The 24,857-nt window shown below is 37.6% G+C and overlaps 1 protein-coding gene across 2 annotated transcripts in view; it reads left to right on the top strand.

Annotated features, from left to right (window-relative positions):
• Zdhhc8 (zinc finger DHHC-type containing 8) overlaps positions 1–22,930 on the top strand; it is a 46,786-nt gene extending 23,856 nt beyond the window's left edge. Inside the window, exons 7-9 of one of the 2 annotated variants that reach the window (XM_083128315.1) lie at positions 48–316; positions 6,960–7,118; positions 19,786–22,930. In XM_083128315.1, coding sequence (XP_082984441.1) covers positions 48–316; positions 6,960–7,118; positions 19,786–20,587 — 1,230 coding nt within the window. In that variant the 3' untranslated portion in view covers positions 20,588–22,930. Of the gene's footprint in view, positions 1–47; positions 317–6,941; positions 7,119–19,785 lie in introns of both variants that reach the window. The other variant, XM_083128314.1, reaches the window with a different exon arrangement.
• Positions 22,931–24,857: the final 1,927 nt, after the last annotated feature.

The following is a 24,857-nucleotide window of genomic DNA, read 5'->3' as shown; positions in this document are numbered from 1 at the left end:
AACCCTTACTCTTGTAGGTACCGCTAAAGATATTAATTTCATTCCAGTTATCACCAGGACACGAGGGTTCAGACATGGATATGGAACCAACAGCATCACAATCTCAGGACTGCGAACCAACCCCTCCTCTTCAGCGTCACGGTTCGAAGAACAACTTTTTCTTGCCTCCAGTAACAGGTCAGGACGACCAGAGGGCGATGGGAGGCCACCCACAGATTCACGGTCAAATAATGTACAGTGCAGATTCACCGCGGAAAGGTGGTGGACCTCAGATAAGGGGCCCTTACACTCGTGGATCACCACATCCTCGTCCAAGGTATGGATTGTTTAGCTTTGTATCAGGGTTGCTTGCAATTAGTCATAAACCATCCTATGTTATTTACTCCATCTTAACTTCGATTGCTGCATGCTTTATATCATATAAATTGGCTAAATGCACTAAAAGAGGCATTGTGTTGGTAGGTTTAAAGTGAACCATCGTAAAATGTGGTGACCAATTTTGCTTGAATGCAACTCCAGACCAGTAAATGGTTGTATGTAGCTGTAAAGTCACCTTGAGCTCAGGACTTTCCTGATGGTGTAGTGGTGATGTACTCTTCTCGTAAGCTAGGGATCCTGGGTTTGATCCCCAGGGGAGGCAGGGACGTCACTTTAATTTGTAGGTCTAGCGTATCTGAGCAAAAAATGGACTAAGAGAAGAGATTTTCAGATCAAGAGCTCTAATTTGACCAAAATTAGCATGGTCAAAGAACAGGTGTCCTGTCCCCCATGTGACTCCTACACCTCTCTTCAACCACTATAGTTTTATTACCAAATTATGATCCAAGTGATTACCTAAAAAAGTTGAGGTTTGTTTGTTGCTTTATACATTATATCCGTACATTTCTGCAGTGCAGGAATTCCATTCCCCATCTTCAATACAATGTTTTCATTTCAATGCAGTTCAAGACCAGTGGTCTGTGGTATCTAGATACAGTCAAACCCAGATTTTATGTTTTTCAGGGGCCCTTAAATAAAAAAAATGTAAAGTGTGGGAAACGTAAAAAGCGGGAAAGCATAATGGAGGGGTGAAACTCAAGTGTTAATAATAAATGACTACACAATCGACTTTTTAGGGGTTATATTGTGTCAAAAATTATTTAACAACGGGAAAGAAGTATGATTATGAATTTGTAAGAAAGAAAGCAAGACCTGTTGTGAAAGTCAATGACTGACGGATTAACGGAGGACCCACTTTCGAGGGTAGGGACGGTGAATGACCGCTTCTTACTGGTACCTATTAGGTTCAGTTTGTGCATCTGATTGTGTGGGATCTCTGTTTACTCTGTAAACTGGTAATTAGTTTCTAGTTTTAGAAGGGGTGATCATTTATAGCTGGACGTCAAGCATCTTTATATACTGTAATCAAAGTGTCCTGAAGACATGCAGAATGGTTCAGATTCCACTTTGAGCTGCGTATTTATCCAATCCCGATCAGTCCAACAGCATGAAGTGAACAAAACAAGCTTTGTCATACTTATGCATTTTTAGACATAAAAAAAATTATCAGTGACGCGTGCAGGATTTTTGAAAGGGGGATGGAGTTACGTAAAGATTTAGAAGTTTTGCAGTGAGCAAACACCTCTTCCACCAATAGTTTCCCCGTAAATAACGTGTATCCTTTTTGTTTTTTCAGTCAACATTTAATATTGCATGATTTATTTTCAGCTCGTGAATGGTTCCGAAGAAAAGTGGCGATTATATTATTCTTAGCATCATGTGCATTTCCTTCCTGCACTGCTCTGTGTGTTCAAGGTGTTTATCAAAAAAAAAATAGCTTTTCTTTTTTCAACTCCTCTCTTTATGTCTGGTGCTCCTGTTTCCTCATCGTCAAAGCAAAACAACCTTCTGAGACAAGATTCAAAACAATGCTGTTTTTCTTTCCTTCAGAGTAGATGAGTCATAGCTCTGGAGCCACAAGACAAAACATTGGCGCCTGTTGCCAGCTGCATGCTTCTCGTAGACACCCCTTCGATCGGTTTGTAATGGTGTAATGGCAGGGAGGAGTAGGGGGAGACAAACAGTTGGTGGAGCGACACCATTTCAGTTGAACAAGTCTTATGAGAAGTGTGCTTATTCCCGGCCAAGTTGCAGGAAGAAAGAAGAAAGAGGGCATTAAAGAATGAGAAACTGGCTGAATCGTTCAATTACTGCATAGCTGTGCACAGTGACAGATTAATAAGGTCATGTGGGGGAAGATGGGCATCTTTTTTTTATAAATACTTGCAGTGCACTATGTTCGTTGAATGCATGTATTCAGGTTCAAGAGCAACTGCATAATTTTAGACGTCAGAAGAAAGGAGACGGGAGATCTCTTTTCGCCTTTAATGTTAATTTGTTAAGATGTCTCCTGTAAGGGGCTCACTTTCACACGAGGAAGAAAATTGGGTCAGAAATACTTGGCACTTTTCAGTAATTACAAGACTAGTGATGATACCCTAGGAGACATGAGAAAGCACCCCTTCCCCACGCAAATAAGGAAAAGGTGAAGGTACAATTTGGTTTGGCAATGGTGCAGTTGTTGTCTGATCCTGAGACAGAAGGATCGGCCCATTTCATCTTCAAGGAGAATGCAAGAAGTGCCGTTTTCCCTTCCTGTTCCTCAAGGGAGGTAAGACAAATGCAACTTATGCTCCTCCTCCCCCCACATGGAACCATACCTCTTCCCTCCCTCCTCTCGCATGAGAAAAGTTGCGTGGCCAACAGATCAGCCTTCTGGCAAATTTTACATCAGAACTGCTTGGAAAATGTATAATGCGGCAAACGGGAGTTGGAGCGAATGTAAAATCGAGGTGAACGACCTTTTATTTAACATAGCCTTTTGCCGGAACCTAGATGGCTGAACGTATTAAGCGGAAAAACATATAATGCAGGAACGTAAAATCAGGGCTTGACTGTACACATTTGCAGCAGATAACATGATCACAATATTGGTGATTTCCCAATTATTGTAAATCAGGTACATTATTTTAAAGATTTCAATTTTTAAAAAAAGCATTCAGTATTTTAAAATTTTTCATTTTTTTACTTTTATCATTTTTCTGTATCATTGCACTTAATCTAGAGGGCTGAGAAGAAAATCATGTTAAACAAGATAAATCCAAATGTATATATTTGAAATGGACTGATATGAAATTCTCTCCGATAGTGTTAATGTACCAATATAAAGTTTACCAATAAGCTGACTATTAATGTGATATAAAATTCCAAATGGTTCGTTGACCTTCTTAATAAATGTATGGTACCAAGTTTTTGCAATGGAAAAAAACTTCATATTTAGACATTAACTTTAAAAAAACTTACTTACTTACTTACTTAGTCGCGTCCTCTTCTACCTGCCGGTGTCGAGGGGTTACAGAGAGTTCTCCAGACGTTTCTGTCCATCGCCTTTTCCTGTGCCTCTTTCCATCTTATGCTTCGTTTCTCCAAAATCTCTTTGACACTCATATTCCATGTCTTTCTTGGTCTTCCTTTTGGTCTTGTTCCTTGTGGACGTGCTTCCCATATCTGCTTTGGCAGTCTCGTCTCACTCATTCTGCTCAAATGGCCGAACCATCTAAGTTGATTACGTTCAACTGTTTCTTGTAGTGGCTGAGCATTTAAAGATTGCCGAATGGTTTGATTCCTTATCCGATCTTTCCTGGTTTTCCCACTTATTCTTCGAAGGTACCTCATTTCCATTGTTTGTACACTTTGCAGGTGTTTTCCAGTCAATGTCCAATTTTCACTGCTATATGTAAGTGTTGGTATATAAATTGTTTTGTATACAGTGAATTTTGTTTGGGTAGATATTTCTTTTTTGCCTATAAATCCTCGGTTTATCATTTGATATAGCTTTCCTGTCTTCATGATTCTATCTCTTATTTCTTCCTCTTCTTTTCCTTGACTGTTTATAATTACTCCAAGATACTTGAAATTTGTCACTTGTTCTAAAGGTTCGTTATTCAGTTTTATCTTATGGTTTGTCTTTTCTCTGCTGATTATCATTGTTTTAGTTTTCTCCGTATTTATTTCCATATTCTTCTTCTTTAATTCTTCATTAAGAATATTTAGATTATATTGTAAACTAGCCTGTGTATTAGCTATTAGTATAATATCATCAGCGTATATGAGCTCTGTTAGTTTAATTGATTTCATATTCCAGTATCCTACCTGAAATTGTTTCATTTTTATATGGCATTCCTTTATTACTTCATCTAATAGTATTATAAATAGATATGGTGATAGTATATCTCCCTGTTTAACTCCTGTTGTTATTTCAAATTCCTCTGACTGGTGGTTTCTCGTCCTCACGTAACATCTGCATCCTTTGTACCAACTTTGGATTGCTTTTATTAGGTTTTTATCCACTCCTTTCTTCTCTAGAGATTTCCATATCTCATTCCAAGGAACTCTATCAAAAGCCTTTTGTAGATCTACAAAACATACATGTGCCTTTTTATTGTATTCTATTGTCTTGTCTGTTATTTGTTTGAGGGTGAAAATATGGTCTTGTACACTTCTTGCTGGTCTAAAGCCTGCTTGACTTTCTTCCAATTGCTCTTCGACATATTTTCTGAGTCTATTCTCCAGGATTCTTGAATATATCTTCCCTGGCACACTGAGCAATGAGATTCCCCGATGGTTTCTACAATCTCTATTATCCCCTTTCTTGAAGATTGGGATTATTACTGATATCTCCCATTCCTTCGGTACAGTTTTCTTTTCCCACATAACATATAACGACATGGCGAGAAAGTGCCGCCATTAAATAAGCACTGCCCCTGCTGCCTTGCAGGGAGGAGAGGGATCTCCAAAGGCTAGGGGAAGGTCACCCCAACAGAAAACCAAAGGGTGGAGGAAGGAACTCTTAGGCATAGAGAAGCCGATCCTTCTAAGGGGAGTAAACCCCTATCAGAAAATCCCAGGTCCTCCAAGGAACTTTAAAAAAACACAGAATGGAAATTATGTTTATTATCCATAAAAATTATAATAAAATGTCACAATATTGCACTAAATGGTAAGATATTTACAGATGTATCGGATCGGTAAAATTATCAGTAATTTTACCAATGAAAAAATACATCGATATGCCTATATCGACCAATTCCAATAGAGTAACTAACAATTAATCTGTCCCATCCCTAGTTTTCAGAAAAACATAACAAACTTCAGATGAATTTAAATCTTTCATGGACAGATTCTTTTTTATGCAATCCAGAAAGTGTTTGTGTTTCATGTAGTGAGCTTACAGACTAAACTGACAAGTAATATGGCCACAAACAGCTTGCACCAGAATAGGCACTTCTCCCTCCAATCTGTGCATGCATGAACAACAGACCAATATGATCCATGCAGCTTATCACGTCACTCCGCTGTATATATTTCTGAAGGTTTGTTTCCAAGAAACAAGTTTCACTTCCTGCTTGCCACTTGTTGCTTACATCTGAAAGCTCCCTTACTCTCACACTAATGAAACCAGTTAAAAGTCTTGCTCGTTTTGCCAGAGTTAACCGCAGGTTTGCCAGATAAATCTTATTATATCTCTGCATTCCTCCCCTGCACCTTGAGATAAAATACAAACCCAGCAGAGTGACCAGTGTAACATGCTACAAACCAGAGGCCCCAGTTTAAACTCTGAATAAGACATACATATGAGGTTTGCCTGAAAAGTGACGGGACTGGTGTCACTGACAATTTATTTCCATGCCAAACGGCTAACTACATGGTGTCCCCTTCAAAGTAACCCCCCTCCATTCTAACACACTTTTCCATCCTTCTCTGCCATGTCTCTATGCACTGCTGGTATGATTCTTCAGGGATGTTCCGCAGCTCCGTTGTTAGGACCCCCTCTTGATGGCCTCCATCCCTTTCAAAATGTGTCCCCTTGATAATCCCCTTCAGCTTGGGGAAAAAAGTCACAGGGCAAGATCAGGGTAATAGGGAGGTTGTTCCAGGACAGCGATGTTCCTCATGGCCAGGAACTGCCGGATGCGGTGGGCGTTGTGACTTGGTGTGTTGTCCTGATGCAACAGCCAAAATTTGTCCTTCCACAACTCCCGTGTCTTCTCGCACACTGAGCGAAGTAAACGTTGCAGGATCTCTTCGTAGACTTGCTGGTTAATCGTCTGGCACTGTGGCAAGAACTCACTGTGGACGATGCCTCTCGCATCGAAAAACGTGGTCAGCATGACTTCCACTGACAACTCTGGTGCTTGGATTCTGGGTCGTCATCACCACTTCCTTGCGCCCCTCTTTGAATCTCTTTTGCCACTCAAACACATGTCTGCATGACATGGTGTTATCTCCATAGAGTTGCTGAAGCATTTGAAGTTCTTCTGACGGACTTTTCCCAAACTGGACTAGAAATTTCAGGTTGATTCATTGCTCCATGTTCTTGGTTAGTTCCTCAGTTCTCACAGCTGAACAACGTGCAAGGACATAGGTGTAAACAAAAGTATGTTATTGAAAATCTAATGGTTCCAGAAAGCTGAGATTACTGTCATATACTATCAAGACATCATATTACTTGATTACATAATACGCTTATCCCTATTTTGCTTATAGCCCACACAACAGACCCAGTCCTGTTAGTTTTCAGACAAACCTCGTATATCATTGTGTTTGTCCAATAATCCATTTCATTAGTTTATCATTCTTCCTCATTGTTGTGATTAACCAAAGTGGTAGAAAGGCAACATAAAATAACCAAAAGAGACTAGAATGGAATACAAGACATGGTTAGAAACTATCTGCCAGTTGCAGCACAAAAACACATCTTGCACTAATAACACGTTTTTCTATGTTCTATGGTTATCGAACAGTTAACAGCATGCCACCATTAAAAAGTATGCCTAGTTGTGTAATGTATGTAGATATACAACATGAATCAATAAAAGTGTCTAGTGCTAATGTACAAATAGTTTAACGTATGCTTTCAGGATGGTGGAAGTTCCCCAGTCTCGCAGCCACACGCCAGATCCCCTGTCTCCCGAACAGCAGTCGCCGGCACGGGGAGCCTTGCCGAGCCCCACCATGCAGCAGCGCATCAAAGCCATCGGTGTGCCTACACCTTTGGCTATGTCAAGTCCAGTTCGAAGGTAACTTGGTGTAGCTTTTACTCTTCTCTTTTCGTAGTTCTGGTATTTGTAGTTGATAGTTTATTAAGACTTGCACAGTCCAAGCCCACTATTTAATTAAATATTGATAATTGTCCTTTATGGCACAGAATGCATGCTTAGCATGTACTGTTTTTTTTTATTTTGTACAGGAACTTGAAAAATTCAGTTATAATATGATGTTCTCAGCATTCTTACTTGACCTGGAAAACTTTAAATCAGAGACTTTTTGACCTTTTGATGTCTGGGCTATTTTCCATGGCATCAACACACAACCTTTCTTTCAGTGCATAATAATTTGAAAATAGATACTGCTCTGATTAAAATTTCATATCTTTGAAACAAACAATGATATAATTACAAATTACTAAAAAAAAGTGTATATACCTTTGTATTTGAAGAAAAAGTAAAAATAGAATTTGTACTTAGTCCCCCTTATTTCCTGGAGAGAATGTTGTGATGTCAACAGTTCCAAAATATTGGCTGGTGCATATGTAAATTGTTATTGTTATTTTTACCTTCTGATAGGAATGAAGTGACATAAGTAGAGATCACCCCTAGCACACAGCTGTTCTCAGATAAAGTGGTGCTTCAACTGTTCAACCCTATAAAGAGTGCCTCTTTATGTGAACAGAAGTATGCATAGCAAAACGAATGTTTTGAAAAATGATTCACCACAGAAATGATGAATCCAGACAAAAGTGGGCTGTGATACGGTTTCTCCAGGCAAAAGGCAAATGTCCAGTGGACATTCGTTAAATTGCGGCAGTTTATGGGAACATTATGAATCGTAAAGATGGACAAAGTGATGTCGTACCTTTGTTGACAATGAATGTCTGCTGGTTTTTCACATTTTGCATTGAGAAACTACATCACAGCCCGCACTTAGCATTTGGTGGGATTCTTTATTGCCGCAGCTATTTCCAGCATGTGTGACTCTCACAAGAATCAGCGCAACGCTGCGAATGAATGCTACTGGAAAGAGTAAAGATCAAGGTTACTGTCAGTGTTGTCAACTTATGCCTTGCATATCTTCTCTAAGATATATATCAGTTGTATCTTTACTTTCCTGACATACGTCGTACAAGATGTTGAATCTTGCTAAGAAAGTAAAATTAATTACCACTATACACTATTTCCAACAAAACATTTGTAGGATTTCAGGAAGGGGGCTTCAGTCTCCAGAGCCCATCCCCTGCCTGACTGCCATAAAGTCACATAAGGAATATGGAGGTATCCCACTTGTGTGTCATCATATAACCTTGCCATTTGTGTGCTATGTTGATATTTCATGATTGCTGAGCTTTGGCTAGGTGGTTGGGTGCAATGGGGTGGTAAGAAGCAAGTGCCATATGCACTTTCCCCATGAACTAAATCAACAACAGACAGGGCTGACATATTTGGATTGTTTTCATGGAACAGTTAAAACCAAGCAACTGTAGACAGTGCAGCAGATGAACTGACAATGGTAATGTCGCTATCATCTTTTGACAAAAATGCCAAGGAATAAAGTAACAAGTTCCAAAGTAGATAATCAGTTTTGCTGCTAAAGTACTTGTTTTGAATATATTAATTTATTAACCACATTTTTTGTTCCCTGAAATGTAAATATATTAAGAATAACCTGAGCTATATTATCTTTCCCATGTCTCAAACTGCATTCAGCAGCTATACGTTCAGTAAGAAAAGTACCCGGAATTTAGCTGGTAAAAATGTCCCACATTGGCTGTATCAAGCATTCATTTTGTCCGTAGAATGGCAGCACTATACTGAATGACCACGCAGAAGGGTAGAGTAATATATCTATCAGTTTGTGCACAGCAGCTGTTTACGTTAGTCGTGTTGACGAGTGTCTTGCGATTTGCAGAATGGACACAAATATCGAGCAAAGAATTAGTTTGAAATTTTGTGTTGCCAAGGGACTGTCGTGTGCTGAATTGTTGAAAATGCTACAAATGGTCTTTGGTGATTCGTGTCTGTCGAAAACACAAGAGTATTCATGGTACAAGGCTTTCAAATAACTCAGAGAAGTTGTTGCTGATTTGCCCCATTCTGGTCGACCTTCCACGTCTACGACTGACGAGAACAACTGAAAAATCAGGACAATGGTGCTTGAAAACTGGCATGTGAGTGTGTGAGAAGTGGCTCGTGAGCTTGGCATATCACACATGTCCGTTCACAACATTTTGACTGATGTGTTAGGCATGAAACACATTGTGGCACGACTTGTTCCAAAGGAGCTGAATTTCCTGCAAAAAGCACATCGTAGGGATGTTGCTGAAGACATGATTTCGCGAACCTCTAGTGACTCAACCTTCCTGAAATGCATCATAAATGGTGATGAGACATGGGTGTATGAGTATGACATGCAAAAAGGTCAACAATCTTCGGAATGGCACTTTGAAAATGAACCAAAACCCACAAAACCACACCAAAGTCGATCAAAAATTAAGGTCATGCTCATTGTTTTCTTTGATTATCGTGGTGTTGTGCACTCAGAATTCCTTCCAGCGGGACAAACTGTGAATAAAGAGTTTTATGTGACCATTATGAGGCATCTGCGTGAGAATGTTTGCCAGAAAAGACCAGAGTTATGGAAAAACAATTCTTGGATTTTGCACCACGATAATGCATCGTCGCACACGTCGACTCTTGTTCGCGAGTGTTTGGCCAAAAACTCAACACATGCCGCATTCTCCAGATATGGCTCCGTGTGATTTTTTTCTCTTTCCGCGACCCAAGTTGCCACTTCGGGGAAGGCATTTTGAATCAATTGAATCCATTAAAGGAAATTCCCAGAAGGGACTCAGGGCGATACTGTCTTCTGCGTTTGAAAAGTGTTTTGAAGACTGGGTTAAGTGTTGGCATATGTGTGTTGCATCTGATGGGGCCTATTTTGAAGGCGACGAAATAAATTATGATCAAGCACGAATTTTGTGTTTCATTCACACATTCCGGGTACTTTTTGTACGTAGTAGTACAACAAAGTTTCACTTCATATAAATAATGATTATATGTGATAATTACAGTAGAACCCCAATTTTATATTCCCAGATATTACATTTTTCCGCATTATACATTCAATATTGATGGTACCAACATAGGAAAATGTTACAAAATTATCCTCGATTTTACAATTTACTGTATTTTAAGTTCTTTCAGTTTGGTCCCGTAAAATACATAAAATCAAGGTTCCACTGTATTCATGCTCCACTTTTCCAAATAAATCAACTTATTACATTTTCCATGAATTTTACAATTCCTGCATTATAAGCTCTGTTGTCACAACCTCCTGAAAAATATATAATCAAGGTTCCACTGGGTTTTTTTTTTATTAGAAAATCCAAAGGTATGTTACTTAAATCACCCCTCTCTCTGAAGTTTATTCTCAATTATCACCCCCCCCCCCCCTTTTACCCAATAATTGTATCTCTATGATGTATATCACAACAGAAAATGGTTTAAGGAAATGTCCTTTTCACAAACAAGACCCATTATTTGTGTGTGTGTTTCTGATATGGAATAAGTTGTTTAGTGTTGTAGATGGCCACATATGTAAAGAAATGTGGTCAACATATCAGCTTTCGTTTGCTTGTCTGTAAGTTCCCTTCAAAAGTTCTATGTGCATCTAGGAATCTTACTGTCAACACTTCCAATGTCTCACCTACTGGTCTGTTTTTCCTACTTCAATTTACTGTGTTTGAAACTAAAACATCAGTTTTTGAAACTTTTTTCCTCGTATGCAAGTTGTTATTCTGGTATATTGCTTTAAAAAATAATTATATTGCACAGCCAGAGATAATTCCAAGACTAATTAAGTATAAAAATTAACCATGCACTTTCCTATCAATAAAATGTACATAAAATTGACTTACATTTGCCAGAATAACAAATGAATTTTTTAAGTGAATAAAAACGGAGAAAGAAAAAAGAGAAAAATCTGATTTCCTTTTTCTGAACCTCATACTAACATATGATTTTTGATATCTTTCAAATACTTTGCTAACCAAGGCGGGATCTAAGTTTGAATTTCTCTCAGGTACGCACATGCATCTTTGCCTTCCTCTGCTTTTTCGTTTTTCAGTTCAAAGGAATTCTATTATATTTCTGGACGTTTTTCACAATTCTGAGTTGAAGAAAACATTTCTTTATTTTCTTATGTGTATGCTTTTGATGATCCCAACTGGCTTAGATTAGCATTTACTTTGTAGAGCAAAGTTCTGTGTTTCTAAAAGAGAAATAATCCCAGGAACATGAAACAATTTTGTTTAATTTGAATGCACATTCATGCATTAGGAATTTGCAGAGGGAAAGCTCGAATCAAATGCATCTTTTCCTCTTTCCCTGCTGTGTTTAGTGTATCTGCTTCTATACCAAATTCAGAAATTTTCAAGGAACATGTTAGTGTGTACAATGTGATGGCTATGAGCCAGGATAATGGAAAGAGAACAAATTTGTTGCAGCCCTTGCATGGTATTTCAGTTTGTTAAAGCATAAATTAACAGCATGTGCCACCATCATCTATGTAATACACAAAGTCTTCTTTTGAAAATGACTTATTCTTTAGTGGCGTTCATTTCAGTTTTATAGCACAACCAAAATATCAGGTGTTGAGTGGAGGACTTGCAATCTTATCACCGAGTATGGTCCAGAGTCCAGTCATTTGTGATTCACCTTATCATCATTCATCCTCAGTGTTGCAATTAGCCAAAAGTACCAGAAAAGTGACGAAGACATGTACAAACTTACATTAGTTACTGTAGTGTACAGCAATGTACTGTACATTGACTAGCTCTGTAAGATTGTGTGTGTGTGTATATCTTGGTACTGTTGGGTTGAGTATGTTCTGGTAAACTGCAATGAAATGTTTCTGAAAGAATAGAAGCCACTTTCAAAATAAGATTTTTTGTAATGTACAACAGTGGTTAGGGAAACTTATAAGAACAACAACATATCATTTGTGGTATGTGTATATTTATTTTTCCCTTTGAGGAAGATTACTTGCTTGTCAGAAATGACACCATGATAAGTGAATATGTTTGCCCAAAATGAACCAGTAATGGAATTATTTTAATAGTATCACCCCAAAAGTGTAAATGACAGTATGAAGCAATAAAATTTCATGATTTTTGCTATAGTAACATGCTACAACTTGTCTCCTGCATGTTCTGTCACATTACCAGCATATTTTATGCAATGAATTGTAAGATTTTTGTAGAAGCTCTTAGTGAAGTAAATATTATTTTCCATGTACATCCTTTAGCTGTGGTGCCATAATGGTACTCACAGAACCTGGAGCGTACACAACATGATATTTCATCAAGATATAAATTTAAAACCACTGTTAATAGACCTAGCAGTTTTTCAGTATTGTAGTTATCGAGTCTTGTCTGTGATGGGGTAAGTTTTGCGAGTCAGTGTTGACCCAGAATCTAGAATAGAAAGCACCTTCACAGAGTCAGTGTTGACCCAGAATCTAGACTAGAAAGCACCTACACACATTCCCCCAAAACATGTACGAGGCGCATCCAGAAAGTAAGTTTCCCTATTTTTTTTAAAAAAAAACCCAACACAGTTTCAGGAAACCATTTATTGGCAACAGGTACAGCAAAGGTTCAGCTATTTTTCAACATAGCAACCACCAGAATTGAGACACTTGTCGTATCGTGTTATCAACTTTTGGATCCCACTGTCGTAGAACTCTGCCGCCTGTGAATGGAACCAGCGTGTGACAGACGTCTTCAGCTCTTCGTCGTTGCCAAAACGCTCACCGGAGGACAGGAATTTCTTGAGGTGCAAGAAAACGTGAAAATCGCTGGGAGCCAGATCAGGACTGTAAGGTGGATGATCAAACAACTCCCAGCCAAATTCCGTCAAAACAGCTGCTGTGCACCGAGCCGTATGTGGACGAGCATTGTCATGGAGGAGCACAACACCTGCAGTAAGCATGCCACGCCTCTTGTTTTGAATGGCACGTCGCAATTTCCTTAGTGTTTCACAGTAATGGTCAGCGTTCACCGTTTCACCTCTGGGGAGGAAGTCAATGAGCAAAATGCCCTTCCTGTCCCAAAACACGGTGCACATCACTTTCTGTACCAACAGCGTCTGTTTGAATTTCTTCTTGACCGGAGATCCACTATGCCGCCAATGCATTGACTGCTGCTTGGTTTCCGGGGTGAAGTGCGAAATCCACGTCTCATCGCCCGTGACGATCCTGTCGAGGAAATCATCGCCGTCATCATGGTACCATTGCAGGAATGTCAGTGCTGCTCCTGAACGTTTCATTTTGTGTTCGGGTGTCAGGTTTTTCGGCACCCACCTGGCACACAATTTGTTGAACAGCAGGCGCTGCGTGACAATCTCATGTAACACGGATCGCGATATCTGCGGAAAAAGGCTACTCAACTCCGTAATCGTGAAGCGACGGTTCTCTACGATGCGCTGCCGCACCAGCTCAACCAGATCATCAGTGATGAGGGACGGACGCCCACTGCGCTCTTCATCATGGACACTTTGACGACCTTCCGAAAACTGCCGACACCAGCGATGCACCATCTGCTTACTCATAATGTTCGGCCCATAGACCTCACAGAGCTGACGAATGTCAATTGGCGCAATGCTTTGTGCATTTAGGAACTTTATCACCGACCGAACCTCGCATGCGGCGGGAGAAGGAATACGAGCTTCCATTTCGGACCACTGCTGCCTCGCTACTGGCACCGGGCGGGATCTGTCCGCCTGGCATATGATTGATACGTGTTAGCTCTGCTGCGCATGCACAATTTACACGGCTCATTATGTTTACTTTCACGGGAAAAAAATAGGGAAACTTACTTTCTGGATGCACCTCGTATTTAGTGATCTTTTGGTCTATGTGATATGTAAATACAATGTATTCAAAATCGTCTTCTAACTGACATGTTCTTTTACGCATTAACTTGCAGTTTTCAGACTGCTGATTTAAAAGGAGAGAATTATAAAACTCTGATAAAGGCACCAGTAAACATTTTCATCTGAAAATGAAATGTGAGTACCCCATCATAGAAATTTGTCAGGATTATATTAACATTTTTTAGACTATTTGTCTAAATATTATTCATTACTTCACTGTCAGCATCTCCAGCAAGCTATTTAACTAGAGCTAAAACCAATGTCAATGGATTGACATCACCTTATGCTGAAAATCATTTAGAAATATCTAAATTAAATACACGATTTTTCACAATGCAGAACACCCTGTCTTGCAGTTTTCATGTTGTAAGTGTTCAACGTTAGGGGTGCGCAACTTTTGAAACATGCTGTATTTCCAACAAGCACATTGCAAGGAATGCTCCCTTGGAATACAAATAAAATGGGATAATACATGGAGGAGACGTGCCACTATTGGCAAAATCATGGACCTTGAATGCCTCATACTGAAGTAGTTAACAACAAATCTAACATAAAAAGCAACGATTTGCAGCAACTTTGCTCTCTCTCTCTCTCTGCATTTCCCCTTCCCTTATGTTGCAGAGTAAATGACTCGTCGTCAGCTTCCAGGCTTTTGTAACATGCTATTTTATGTGTGTCTGTTTTTCCATTACCAAACTAATCTTTATACTTAGGTGAAAACGTGCTACTTAACAGTAGTTTTTACAGTCTAAATTCCTAACCCTTGAACATTAAATTGGATATGTTTATTATTTGGAATATATTTGGAACATACTGTGAGCAGCTTCTTTTTACTTTTTGATGTAAAAGTATATATTAAAGAAATAATGTGACTGTGAATATATATAATTAGAAGGTGATTCAAAATGTGAATACTGTGTTCCCAGAAATTTGTGACATAAATTTGATTGTTCTATGGCCCCTAATATGCGTATGTATGCCCATTCTTATTTTGCAACACACTTGAACAAGACACTGAAAAATTACACAAGTCCTCGAATATGCAGTTCAGTGCCATCATCAGGAAATATAAAATTATTAGTGAGGCTCATAAATTTATTCCCCCTCCTGATGGTAAATTTGAATATAGAATAAAATACATACTGTCTAATTTTTCCGTACCTCGTTCATCAAATTGACATGAGATATATATTTTATATATATATATATTGTGGGATATTATATATAACATTTTTTAGCCACAACCTTTGTTCCTTGTTTATTGTCACTCCATTTTTATTTCTTATATTCTTACAGCTGTCCACCCCTTATAAACCTAGCCATAAAGCATCCTATACATTTCACACATTTCTGGAACATTATCTGCATCTTTTCTATGTAATGTTCCCGTTAGTATATGTGTTTATGTGCATGCATGTATCATATACATATTGACTTCCCTCCTACTTGCTTGTTATTGACCTTGCAATAATATTTTCCAAAACTTCTTTGTTAAAATGATTTCTATAAAATGTTCAATGTTCTTCTTTCAGGCTGAAGAACATCCACATGTCACATGTTTCTGAAGCTGTATAACATCTTAAAATTTGATAATTTATTTAGTTTATTTTATATTTATATTTTTATTTTTGGCTCCATTTGTTCTTAACCTTGTAAAATGATCAACACCATTATGCCTAAGGTAAAAACTCACAAAGTGCATGCTCCTTTCACCACATTCCAATATATAAAAATAATACCTCACTCAATTTGTTCTGCTATGTAGTATGCCAAGTATATCATCAAGATCCACCCATTGAAAGGTAAAATGCTTTTAAAAAGTCTATTCCAAACATTTAAGGTGTGGAAATTGTTTGGAGGTTAAAACTTGGCTTGATAGCTTGGTGGTTAAGCATTAAGACAAGTTCTATCTGTGTTTTTGGTTGCAATTTTCACACAACTTCTCAATAATTTGGAATTTTTACATTCAGAACCTTATCCCTCCACTAGAAATGGCTTTGAACAACAAACTTATCTTTTAAAATTCATTGAAGATTTTGTTTGCAGATGGAAAGGGTGTTTTTACACATCAAAACGTGTATCTTCAATTGTACGATTATTGCCTTGGTGATTTGATTCCTTACACACCTTAATTTTTAAGAGCTATGCTTCTACCCATTATCTATCTAACAAATAGTTATCTTGGAAACAATGCAGAAATTGTTCTGTGAGCAGTAACACATAAAACTGTTAAAACAAATACTTTGCTGCATTTATTTTCTCATTCACATGTAAAGAGTTCATTTAAAATCAACCCAGAAGACATTTCCGGATCCATTAATTTTTCAGTCTCGTTATTACAAGCCAGAATTGTCCATGGCTGTACCAGAGGTGCTGGGAATTACAGTAGAACTTTGATTTTACGTTTTTCAGGAGATCAAGCTGAAAAAACTTAAAATGCGGGAAAATGTAAAATTGAGGAACGTAAAATCAGGGTTTCACTGTACTTTTAATTTTTTTATTATTTTGGTCTCTATGCCAATATTTTCATGTTCCTGTTTTCTTTCTATATAATCATTACAATCTTCACTTGATATCTGCTTACAATGGCATCCTCTCTCTGCCTTCTTTCTCGATCCCATTTGAGTGTTCACCATTTTTATTTTATACTTCCTGTATCTCAAAGATATCAAATTTCATATCCCTTAAATAATATTCTTCCCAATCTTTTCTGCTAATCAGTTTGTATTGGGAATTTTATGTGTGTGGTACCAACTTCAGTAGCAGAGTGGCTTTGTTCTTTGTGACAGTACCTTCGTCAATTTCATCACATGATCACTTATCCTCATTGTCGCGATTAGCCAAAAGTGGAAGAAAAGCGACGCTAAGTAACAAAAATCAAATCAAATTATAAAGTGGTAAATCTTTTTTTATATTCATGTTCTGACTATCTTTACCTTTATCTGCTTCGGTCGTTTTGTTTGATTTTCTCCAACATATTTTTGTATTATTTCCTTTTAGATCTATTGTTTGTTATCCTATGAATGGCATTGGCTCAGCATATTGTGTGTTGTGATTCCCACCACTGAAGGTTCTGAATGAGACTATCAAAATTGTGCTCAACAGTATCATCTAAACACCGTTCATGCTTATTGTTGCCAAAATAAGGAAAATAATGATAACTTTCCTCCATGTGAACCCAACTTAGTTCCAATTTGTTAATGTGATTTTGGAAGGTTTTTCAGTAATTGGAGTACTTGGAAAAAGTGCAAATTTGTGGCAACCAAATGTCTTCAAAATTTACTTTTTAGCACTTTTTCCCCTCTCATATTTAATGAAAATTTGTCATTGTACATAATTCGTCGGATGTCTGGACTCAATGAAAGCATCGAGCCAGTATTTTGAGTACCTCATAGGATATACAGGGTGATCCGTTTGGGTATGGATAAAATAAAATATGTGAAATTTTTTTGGAATTTTTTTACCTGAAATATTGTATACAAAAGTCTGAAAGGTGGGAGTTTTTATTTTTATACACTACTAAAAGTTTGGTACAGTTTTCTACATGGCCTCCATTGTGAACTCTATGCAACTCATAATGGTGATTTAATTCATTCCACATCTGGTGTAACCTCTCTGGGGGTGATTCTGTCGAAAGCCTGTGTGATTTTGATAAATCATAAATCATCAATATCTGTGGGTTTCTGTGAATAGACAATGTCTTTAACGAAACCCCAGGTGAAGTCTGGAGGGGTTAAATCTGGGACTTGTGTAACACACTCACACTTAGCTTACCAAAGGACACATTTAGCCCGTTGGTGGTTCGTAAACGCCATTTTAACAAGAACGAATCAGTTCAAACTTCATTGTTGACAACACACTACAGCAAAATTCCCATGTTTCACGCACGAAAACACCAACACGAAAATTTTCCTAATGTTTTATTTTATCCTTACCCAAATGGATAACCCTGTATTATTAAAACAAAATTTTGTGGTGCAACAGCCCTTTGCAAGTCAGGACCTGTCATTTGATGATGCGTTGTTGGCAGATAGAGACCCATTGCTGCAGTTTTCTGGCTCTTGAGACTAGAGCCTGTTACTTCTTTTTGTCGAGTAGCACCCCAATTGTTCTCATGATGCTGGGTCAACACTGATATATTAGGGAATCCTGGCAGGAATTGATATGGGTTCGCTCGCACCAAAGATGAGAGTGTGAACTATTTGGCTACATGGGAATCCTATAGGATAGGATACTATTGTTTTTTAAAATATTCAATGTCGGTAATTAAATTGAGTTTGAGTTTTTGCATTGAGTCCGCTTTTTGTATGGATAGACTAATTGGGACTGGACCTACAGTTTAAAGTGGGATTTGAACCACTATGTACCTCCATCAAGCATTGAGCCTGCGACTCCCTTGATTACAAGGCAATTTAATTTAATTTCAGCAATGGAATATTTTAGACATTTTCATTATGTTGTGGTCATTGTAGGAAGGATCAGCTTACAAGATGAAATATAATTCATATCTTTTCAATATTAATTCATTTGACTTGATTGGGTGAAGTTTTAATAGTGCATATAAATGCATATTTCAGCCTTAGTACATGTTTGCATATAAGAAGGCAATTTTCATGCAATCGTTCATTTCACCTATGTCACTTGTGCATTTGTGTTCTTTGTGTCCAGAGTAACCTATGTGGGTAGCCTGTTCTGACTAGGTAGGCACTAGCTGGATCAAAAACTGGAAAGTATTCTTGTTACCAAGATCAAGAAAGCACATTCCCATGAATCAGCAGCATCTGAAGAAATGAACTTCCTTCATCTTGAAATATGGAAAATACTATACTGGTGTGTGTGTGTTAATTGGAAATATGTAATAACCAAAAGCGTGAATGTTGGAGTGCTTCCACAGTGAAAAGAACATAACGATGTAGTCATCTCTGATGCCAGAGTTATGTAATGTGAAGTATTTATGTTTCGCAATGGAAACTTACATGTGCTATTATTGTTACATGTAATTAAAAAACATCTTTCAGCCACATCAATTTCTGGCCATCCGTCATACACTTCGTACTGCATTTAGAAATAACTATTGGTCTGTGTGGATGCTTTCACATGTTGACCGTGATTGCATGCTGAAAGGACTAAGCATGTTGGATAGAGGGAGGGGGGGGGGGGGCTACAGCCTGGGGCTTCCATCTGAAATAGGTCACCACGAGGGTAAAGTGCTTGTAAAAGGGCCAAAAAATTAAAAATTGAGATATTAAAAACATGGTAAAAATATAAAACACAACCCACCTGACATTATGCTCCATAAGGATATATCTGAAATTGTATATAATGGGCCTCATGAGGATGTTAAGTCTCGCTACCATATGTATAGAAATCCAAGCCCAGGACTAAGGACAGCGTAGTTAATTTTTAAATTGGACTTTTAGTCAATGTTCTTTTGTCCAAAGGCATATTTTTGGTAATTTTTTTTAAAGAGAAAGTCTGAAGACTACAATTGTGTGTAGTATCAATGTGGAAAAAATAATTTTTGTGTTCTGAATTATTTGATTATCACTAGTTTTGCCCCTGTATCCCTTTACAGTTGGAAATTGATTTTTTAAATTTTGGCCAATATTTCAGGTCTTTGCAGTCCCTGTGTGTTGGAAAAATTGACACTTATTTTCTCTGTGCCCTGTATGCTTTGTGGGGTTCAGGTGAATTGAATTTTATTCCTGGCATTTACGAAAGTAATTATTTAATTAATTGTTGTACTTTTCTCTTTAAGGTCTAACCCAGGAACACCTACCCAACCTCGACGTCCCGATTTCATTGGTGTTGGCATGAATGAAGCGAGAGGGGTTCCACCTTCATATTACGACTTCCAGATGGCAACGCATAGAGGCTACGACCCAGCAGTTCTTGGTGCCATTACAGGACAAGGCCCACCTCGTAACATGAGCCCACAGCGACGATTTATGTCTGAAGGTGAACTTGTACGCCAGAGTACAGGAGAGCCATTCAGTTCCTATTCTAGAACTAACAACACAGTGGATAACATTAGAGAATTAGCAGGCTCTCCACAACGAGGTGTGTATATGTGGAAGGATACATCCCCTGGAGCTTACACAAACAACAATCAGTCTAGAAGTTACGATCGTTCCACATCTCAGGATTATAGGTCCAATCCAACAAGTCCTACGCAGAACTTTCCACCTCCTCGACCAGTCTATTACCCTCCGCCACCTCCAACGCACGGCGTGACGAGAAGTGGTATCGTGGCCAGCTATGGTGGTGGGTCATCTGGTGTCCCTCCCCAGTCTCCGCAAATTAAAAGAAAGAACTTCGGACCCATTGGTGGACACGTGACCCCGACAACGCCAACGGATGCCCATCGACGTCCAAGTCCAGGTTCACGACGTCCAATGTCGTTTGTGCGTGCTCTTGAAATGTCAGACTCGATCGAGATGGCATCGCGTACGTCGCGCAGTCCAAGCGGAACCCCGAAATGCGAACATAAGTTAGGAACCCCTCAAGACACGCCGGATCGCGGGAGTGTGTACGATATGAATTATGAGATATCCGTATAGGGAAGGCAAGCTGGGGGTGCGGTAAGATCCAGGGGGACAACATTTTGGAAGGACAACCGCAAAACATCTTGGACATTCCCAGCTTGAAAGTAATTCTTACCGAAATTGTGTCGAAAGGATGTGCACAATTCCGATGTGTTCGTAAAGTGTGTTTGTATGTTCTGTGATTGTGTATGATAGTGCGTAAATCACTTGAACCTCGTCGTGGATTGAATAACAAAAAAGAAGGAAGAAACCTTGAATTAATTCCTCAGTATTTGTCTGCATCAAAGTGAATAAAAAGTGCTCAAACACTTGAGTCGTGGGGCATCCCATCTGAATGGGATGCCCGTTTCTTTTTATCTCTATCCATGCATTTTAGATGTACAGTTACTGTTCAGGAAGGAAACACATGTAAAATATTTATGAAGTGTGTCTTTTTGCGATTATGATTTTTTAAGGTTGTGTTCGTGTGTGTGTGTGCGCGAAGAGTAATTCATAATCTAGATGCAGTGTTAACAAGAGGTTATGCATGTGATAGATTTGTATATAAGAACTATATACTGCAAAAAAAAAAAAAAAAAAGGTTGAAGAAACTAATGATTCCAATTTGTGAGTTGTTTTACAAGAAGGAGAATTGATTTATATATACATATATGTGTCATGGTGCCATGATTTCATCGTACTGTGAGAGTGATTGAGGAATAATACAAGACCCTCTGCTACTTCTCTTCTGAAAGTATTGTAAAATCTTATTTCTCTCAATTTAAATACCCATGTTACTTTAAACCGCAAGATTTTTTTGTCTTGGTAGATATGCTTCTAAAATATATCTGTTATTGCGGTCGCGAAAAACACAGGGCAAGATAATTGGTGAATGTTTTTAATTTATTTTAAACTGTTTGGTCATTAAGTGTTCAGACATTACTTAAGAATGGATATCAATGAACTTTTACATTTGGAAGTTTCCTTGTTAATGCAAAATGTACAATAATAAGTAAACGAACAATCTATTTTACTTTATTTTTTTTAACATGTTGCCAATTTTATTTTAATTGTATTCACTTGAACATATATACATAGTGCCATGTTATTGTGGAGTTTAACATATGAGAACTGAAAATTTAATTATGTTCAGAAGGGCATTAAATTGTAATTTTACTCTAAACAAGCAGAGGACGAATGGAAAGATTTAATATTAACCAACAAATATGGAGGTGGAAATAGTAAGTGTATTTATGTATTTGGCTCAATTGCTATTTATCTAATTGGTATATAACGAAATGTAATATTGTTTTTAACTTGGACATCTGTGTTAACATTATAATGTTTAATGAACAATTTTTACAAGTATTATGTGACTTAATAGATTGTTTCCCCAATTCAAAGAGCAAAACATTTCTGTATGGTTGGGTAAAGGAAAAGTTATATTATCTATTATCCGTAATGCACACACAAATCTTACGTATTCAGTGTAAATGGAAGTGAGAAACCATACTTTCAGTTCTGCAGGTATTGTGGTACTGTGAAAAAAATGTACCTGCTGTGCTGTGAGTAAGAAAATTCAAACATTAATTTTTTGTGCTATAATAATAATAATACCTGCATTTCAAGAAACTGTGGGCCACTGGATTTAAAGAGTGATACATATTGAGCCTGTGGTTATGTCGTGTGCAAAGTAAAACATACGATCGGTTTGCAAATATATTTTACATTTTTATAGATTTATAAAGGTAACAAAACAAAGAACTGTACTTATACACAAGAGAAAGTTCATATATTAATGTCTTCTAACTTGTACTATTAGGCCGTATCTGCCAAATGATGAAGTGCATTTCTAAGACAAATTGCAAATTATAATTGAAGGGCTCAAGTGCAAATGTGATTTTTTTTTGTATTTATGTGAAGTAGAAGTCTGTGCCAACACAGTAGCGAGAGGGGAAACTTATGTGTATATATAGTCCTGTTTTCTTTATTGCCTAAAATCACCATAATTATTCTCATTTTCTACCAACAAATTTTGAACAATCCTTACACAAATGAGAGAAAAAGCGGAGCGTAACATTTTGCCTAACCACTTATGTGTAGTGAGTGGTATATACTTATAAATGTGTGTGTGCGTGCATATGATAATCTGTGCAAGAAATTGTACGTTGTCTTATATTTGTTATTTTTTGAAACATATGCATTAAAAACTTAAGTTTTTTGTGGAGTGTACCTGTAATTGACAGTAGAATTTGGGTGTATGGCCCGTGAGGAGGTGACATTCAGTATGAAAGTGATTTAGTTGGTGTGTACATTCTGTTCAAAAAAACAATCTTCCAACGGATACCGAGTTATCTGGAAATACAGAGTTGTAATTAATGTGTGTTTTGTTTGACCTTAACTGTACAAAAAACAAAATAGTTGTTGCTGGGACCAGTAATCAAGAAGGGCCACTGTACGAAACGATCGAATTCAGAAATTCCCCGGGAGAACACCATGCTGTATACTTCTGTAAGTACATACGCAACACTGTATCTAACATTTGCAAGTACAGCGTGGTTATAAATCATGGAGCACATTTGATATATGAATTAAAACACGCACACGCATGGTGCCAAGGTACGGAACTGCAGTACCATGCAAGAGAAAAGCTATGTGCGTTCTTTGGTTGCATGAACCAGATCTGTGGCATGACACCTCTGGATTTCTTCCTTTGTGGCTTTGTCAGACATGGGGTGTACACAATGAAAGTGACATTGAACTAAAAAAGATGAATCAGTGAGGTCATTACAGGAATAACTACAAAATTGAATACCACCTGGACATTTTACGGGCAACATGGAGCTCATGTGGAAGTTATTTAAAGAGGTAGAATGATATGCGTGTGGTAAACAGAATTGTTCAACATGGTGCAATAACTAACCTTTTTTTTTATTCACCAAATGTGCTCAATAATTTATAACCACCCTATATATTGTGGGATAAACCTAATTGTTATAGAAGAGTTTTAGAGGTAGGCTTACCATATATTTTTGGGTCCAACCCAGGACATATTCACGATCAACTCGTTACTGCTGAATTTCAGTTTTTTTTTACAAAAATAAATTGAAAAGACTTAAAAGCCAACATTAAACTATAAATTTTACAAAAAAAATATTAACATTATTTTCTAAAATCAATTAATTTTCAAATGTTTAATTGAATAATACATTTTCTGATGTTTAGGAAACCTCTCTGTTCTAGGTAGCATTATCTGTTAGTTGACTCAGTTGCACTTTTCACTAGACATGACTTTTTTCAGAAATGTTGTTTGTTTTAATAACATCATAAAATTCACAACATGAAAGTTCTGAATTAATTTTAACTTTCTGCAGACCAAATATTCCCCATAATTGAAAATACTCTCTCAACTGGAGCACATGTTTCAGGCAAAGACATAGCAAACTCAACCATTTTAGAAATGTTGTTACATGAAATATCAGTCTTTTGAAACATTTTAAAAATTGCTTGCCACTTCTCTTCAATAGTATCTGGTACTTTTTCAGAACTTGAATCACAACCTACCTTTTGATTTTGAATTACCTTGTTCATCAATATTTACGGCATCTTTTACAATTGCATTAATAACTTGTGTACTCTCTTGTAAATCAGAAAAGGTATACCGATCCTTGCCGGTCATGAATATTCTATACCGGTAGCTATTTTCATGTTCAGATTCTCAAAACCCCGGACAGCTCTAAAAAAAACAGGACTGTCCGGGCTAATCCTGTACGTATGGTAAGCCTATTAGGGGGTTCTTGGGAAACCTGATGGTAAGGAAGGCAAAGAATGGATTGATCATGCCGAAGATAGGGACAGGCAGAATACGTACATTGCTGCTGCTGCAATAAATCTTAGTCTAGAAATGCCAGAGTGTTAGCTATTACTTTAATTAATTGAAAATTGTAGTTAGAGTAAGGTGGCTAAGTCAGTAATACAAATTCAAACTTTGGCTTTGCAATAACGTTGATACTTTGGATGTCTCTGTGTGATTTTGTCTATCTGTCGAGGTGAAGTTTAAGGTTGTATTTATAGGTCAGCTGAGGTAGATAACATTTTGCAACTTTTCAGCCACTTCCAAAGAGTTTGTGCACAATTCTGATTTGTTCGTAAAGTGTGTATGTATATTCTGCGATTGTCTGGTAGTGCATAAATCACTTGAAGCTCATCGTGGATTGAAGAAGAAAAAAAAAAGTAAAAAACATTGAATAAGTCCTCAGTATGTAGGCACTTTTTCTACTTTGATGCCAACAAACATCAAATTTGA

Source organism: Lepisma saccharinum, chromosome 9 (assembly GCF_977018435.1).
Source record: "Lepisma saccharinum chromosome 9, izLepSacc3.1, whole genome shotgun sequence".
Lineage (NCBI taxonomy): Eukaryota > Metazoa > Arthropoda > Insecta > Zygentoma > Lepismatidae > Lepisma > Lepisma saccharinum.
This window is presented reverse-complemented; position numbering and strand designations above follow the sequence as displayed.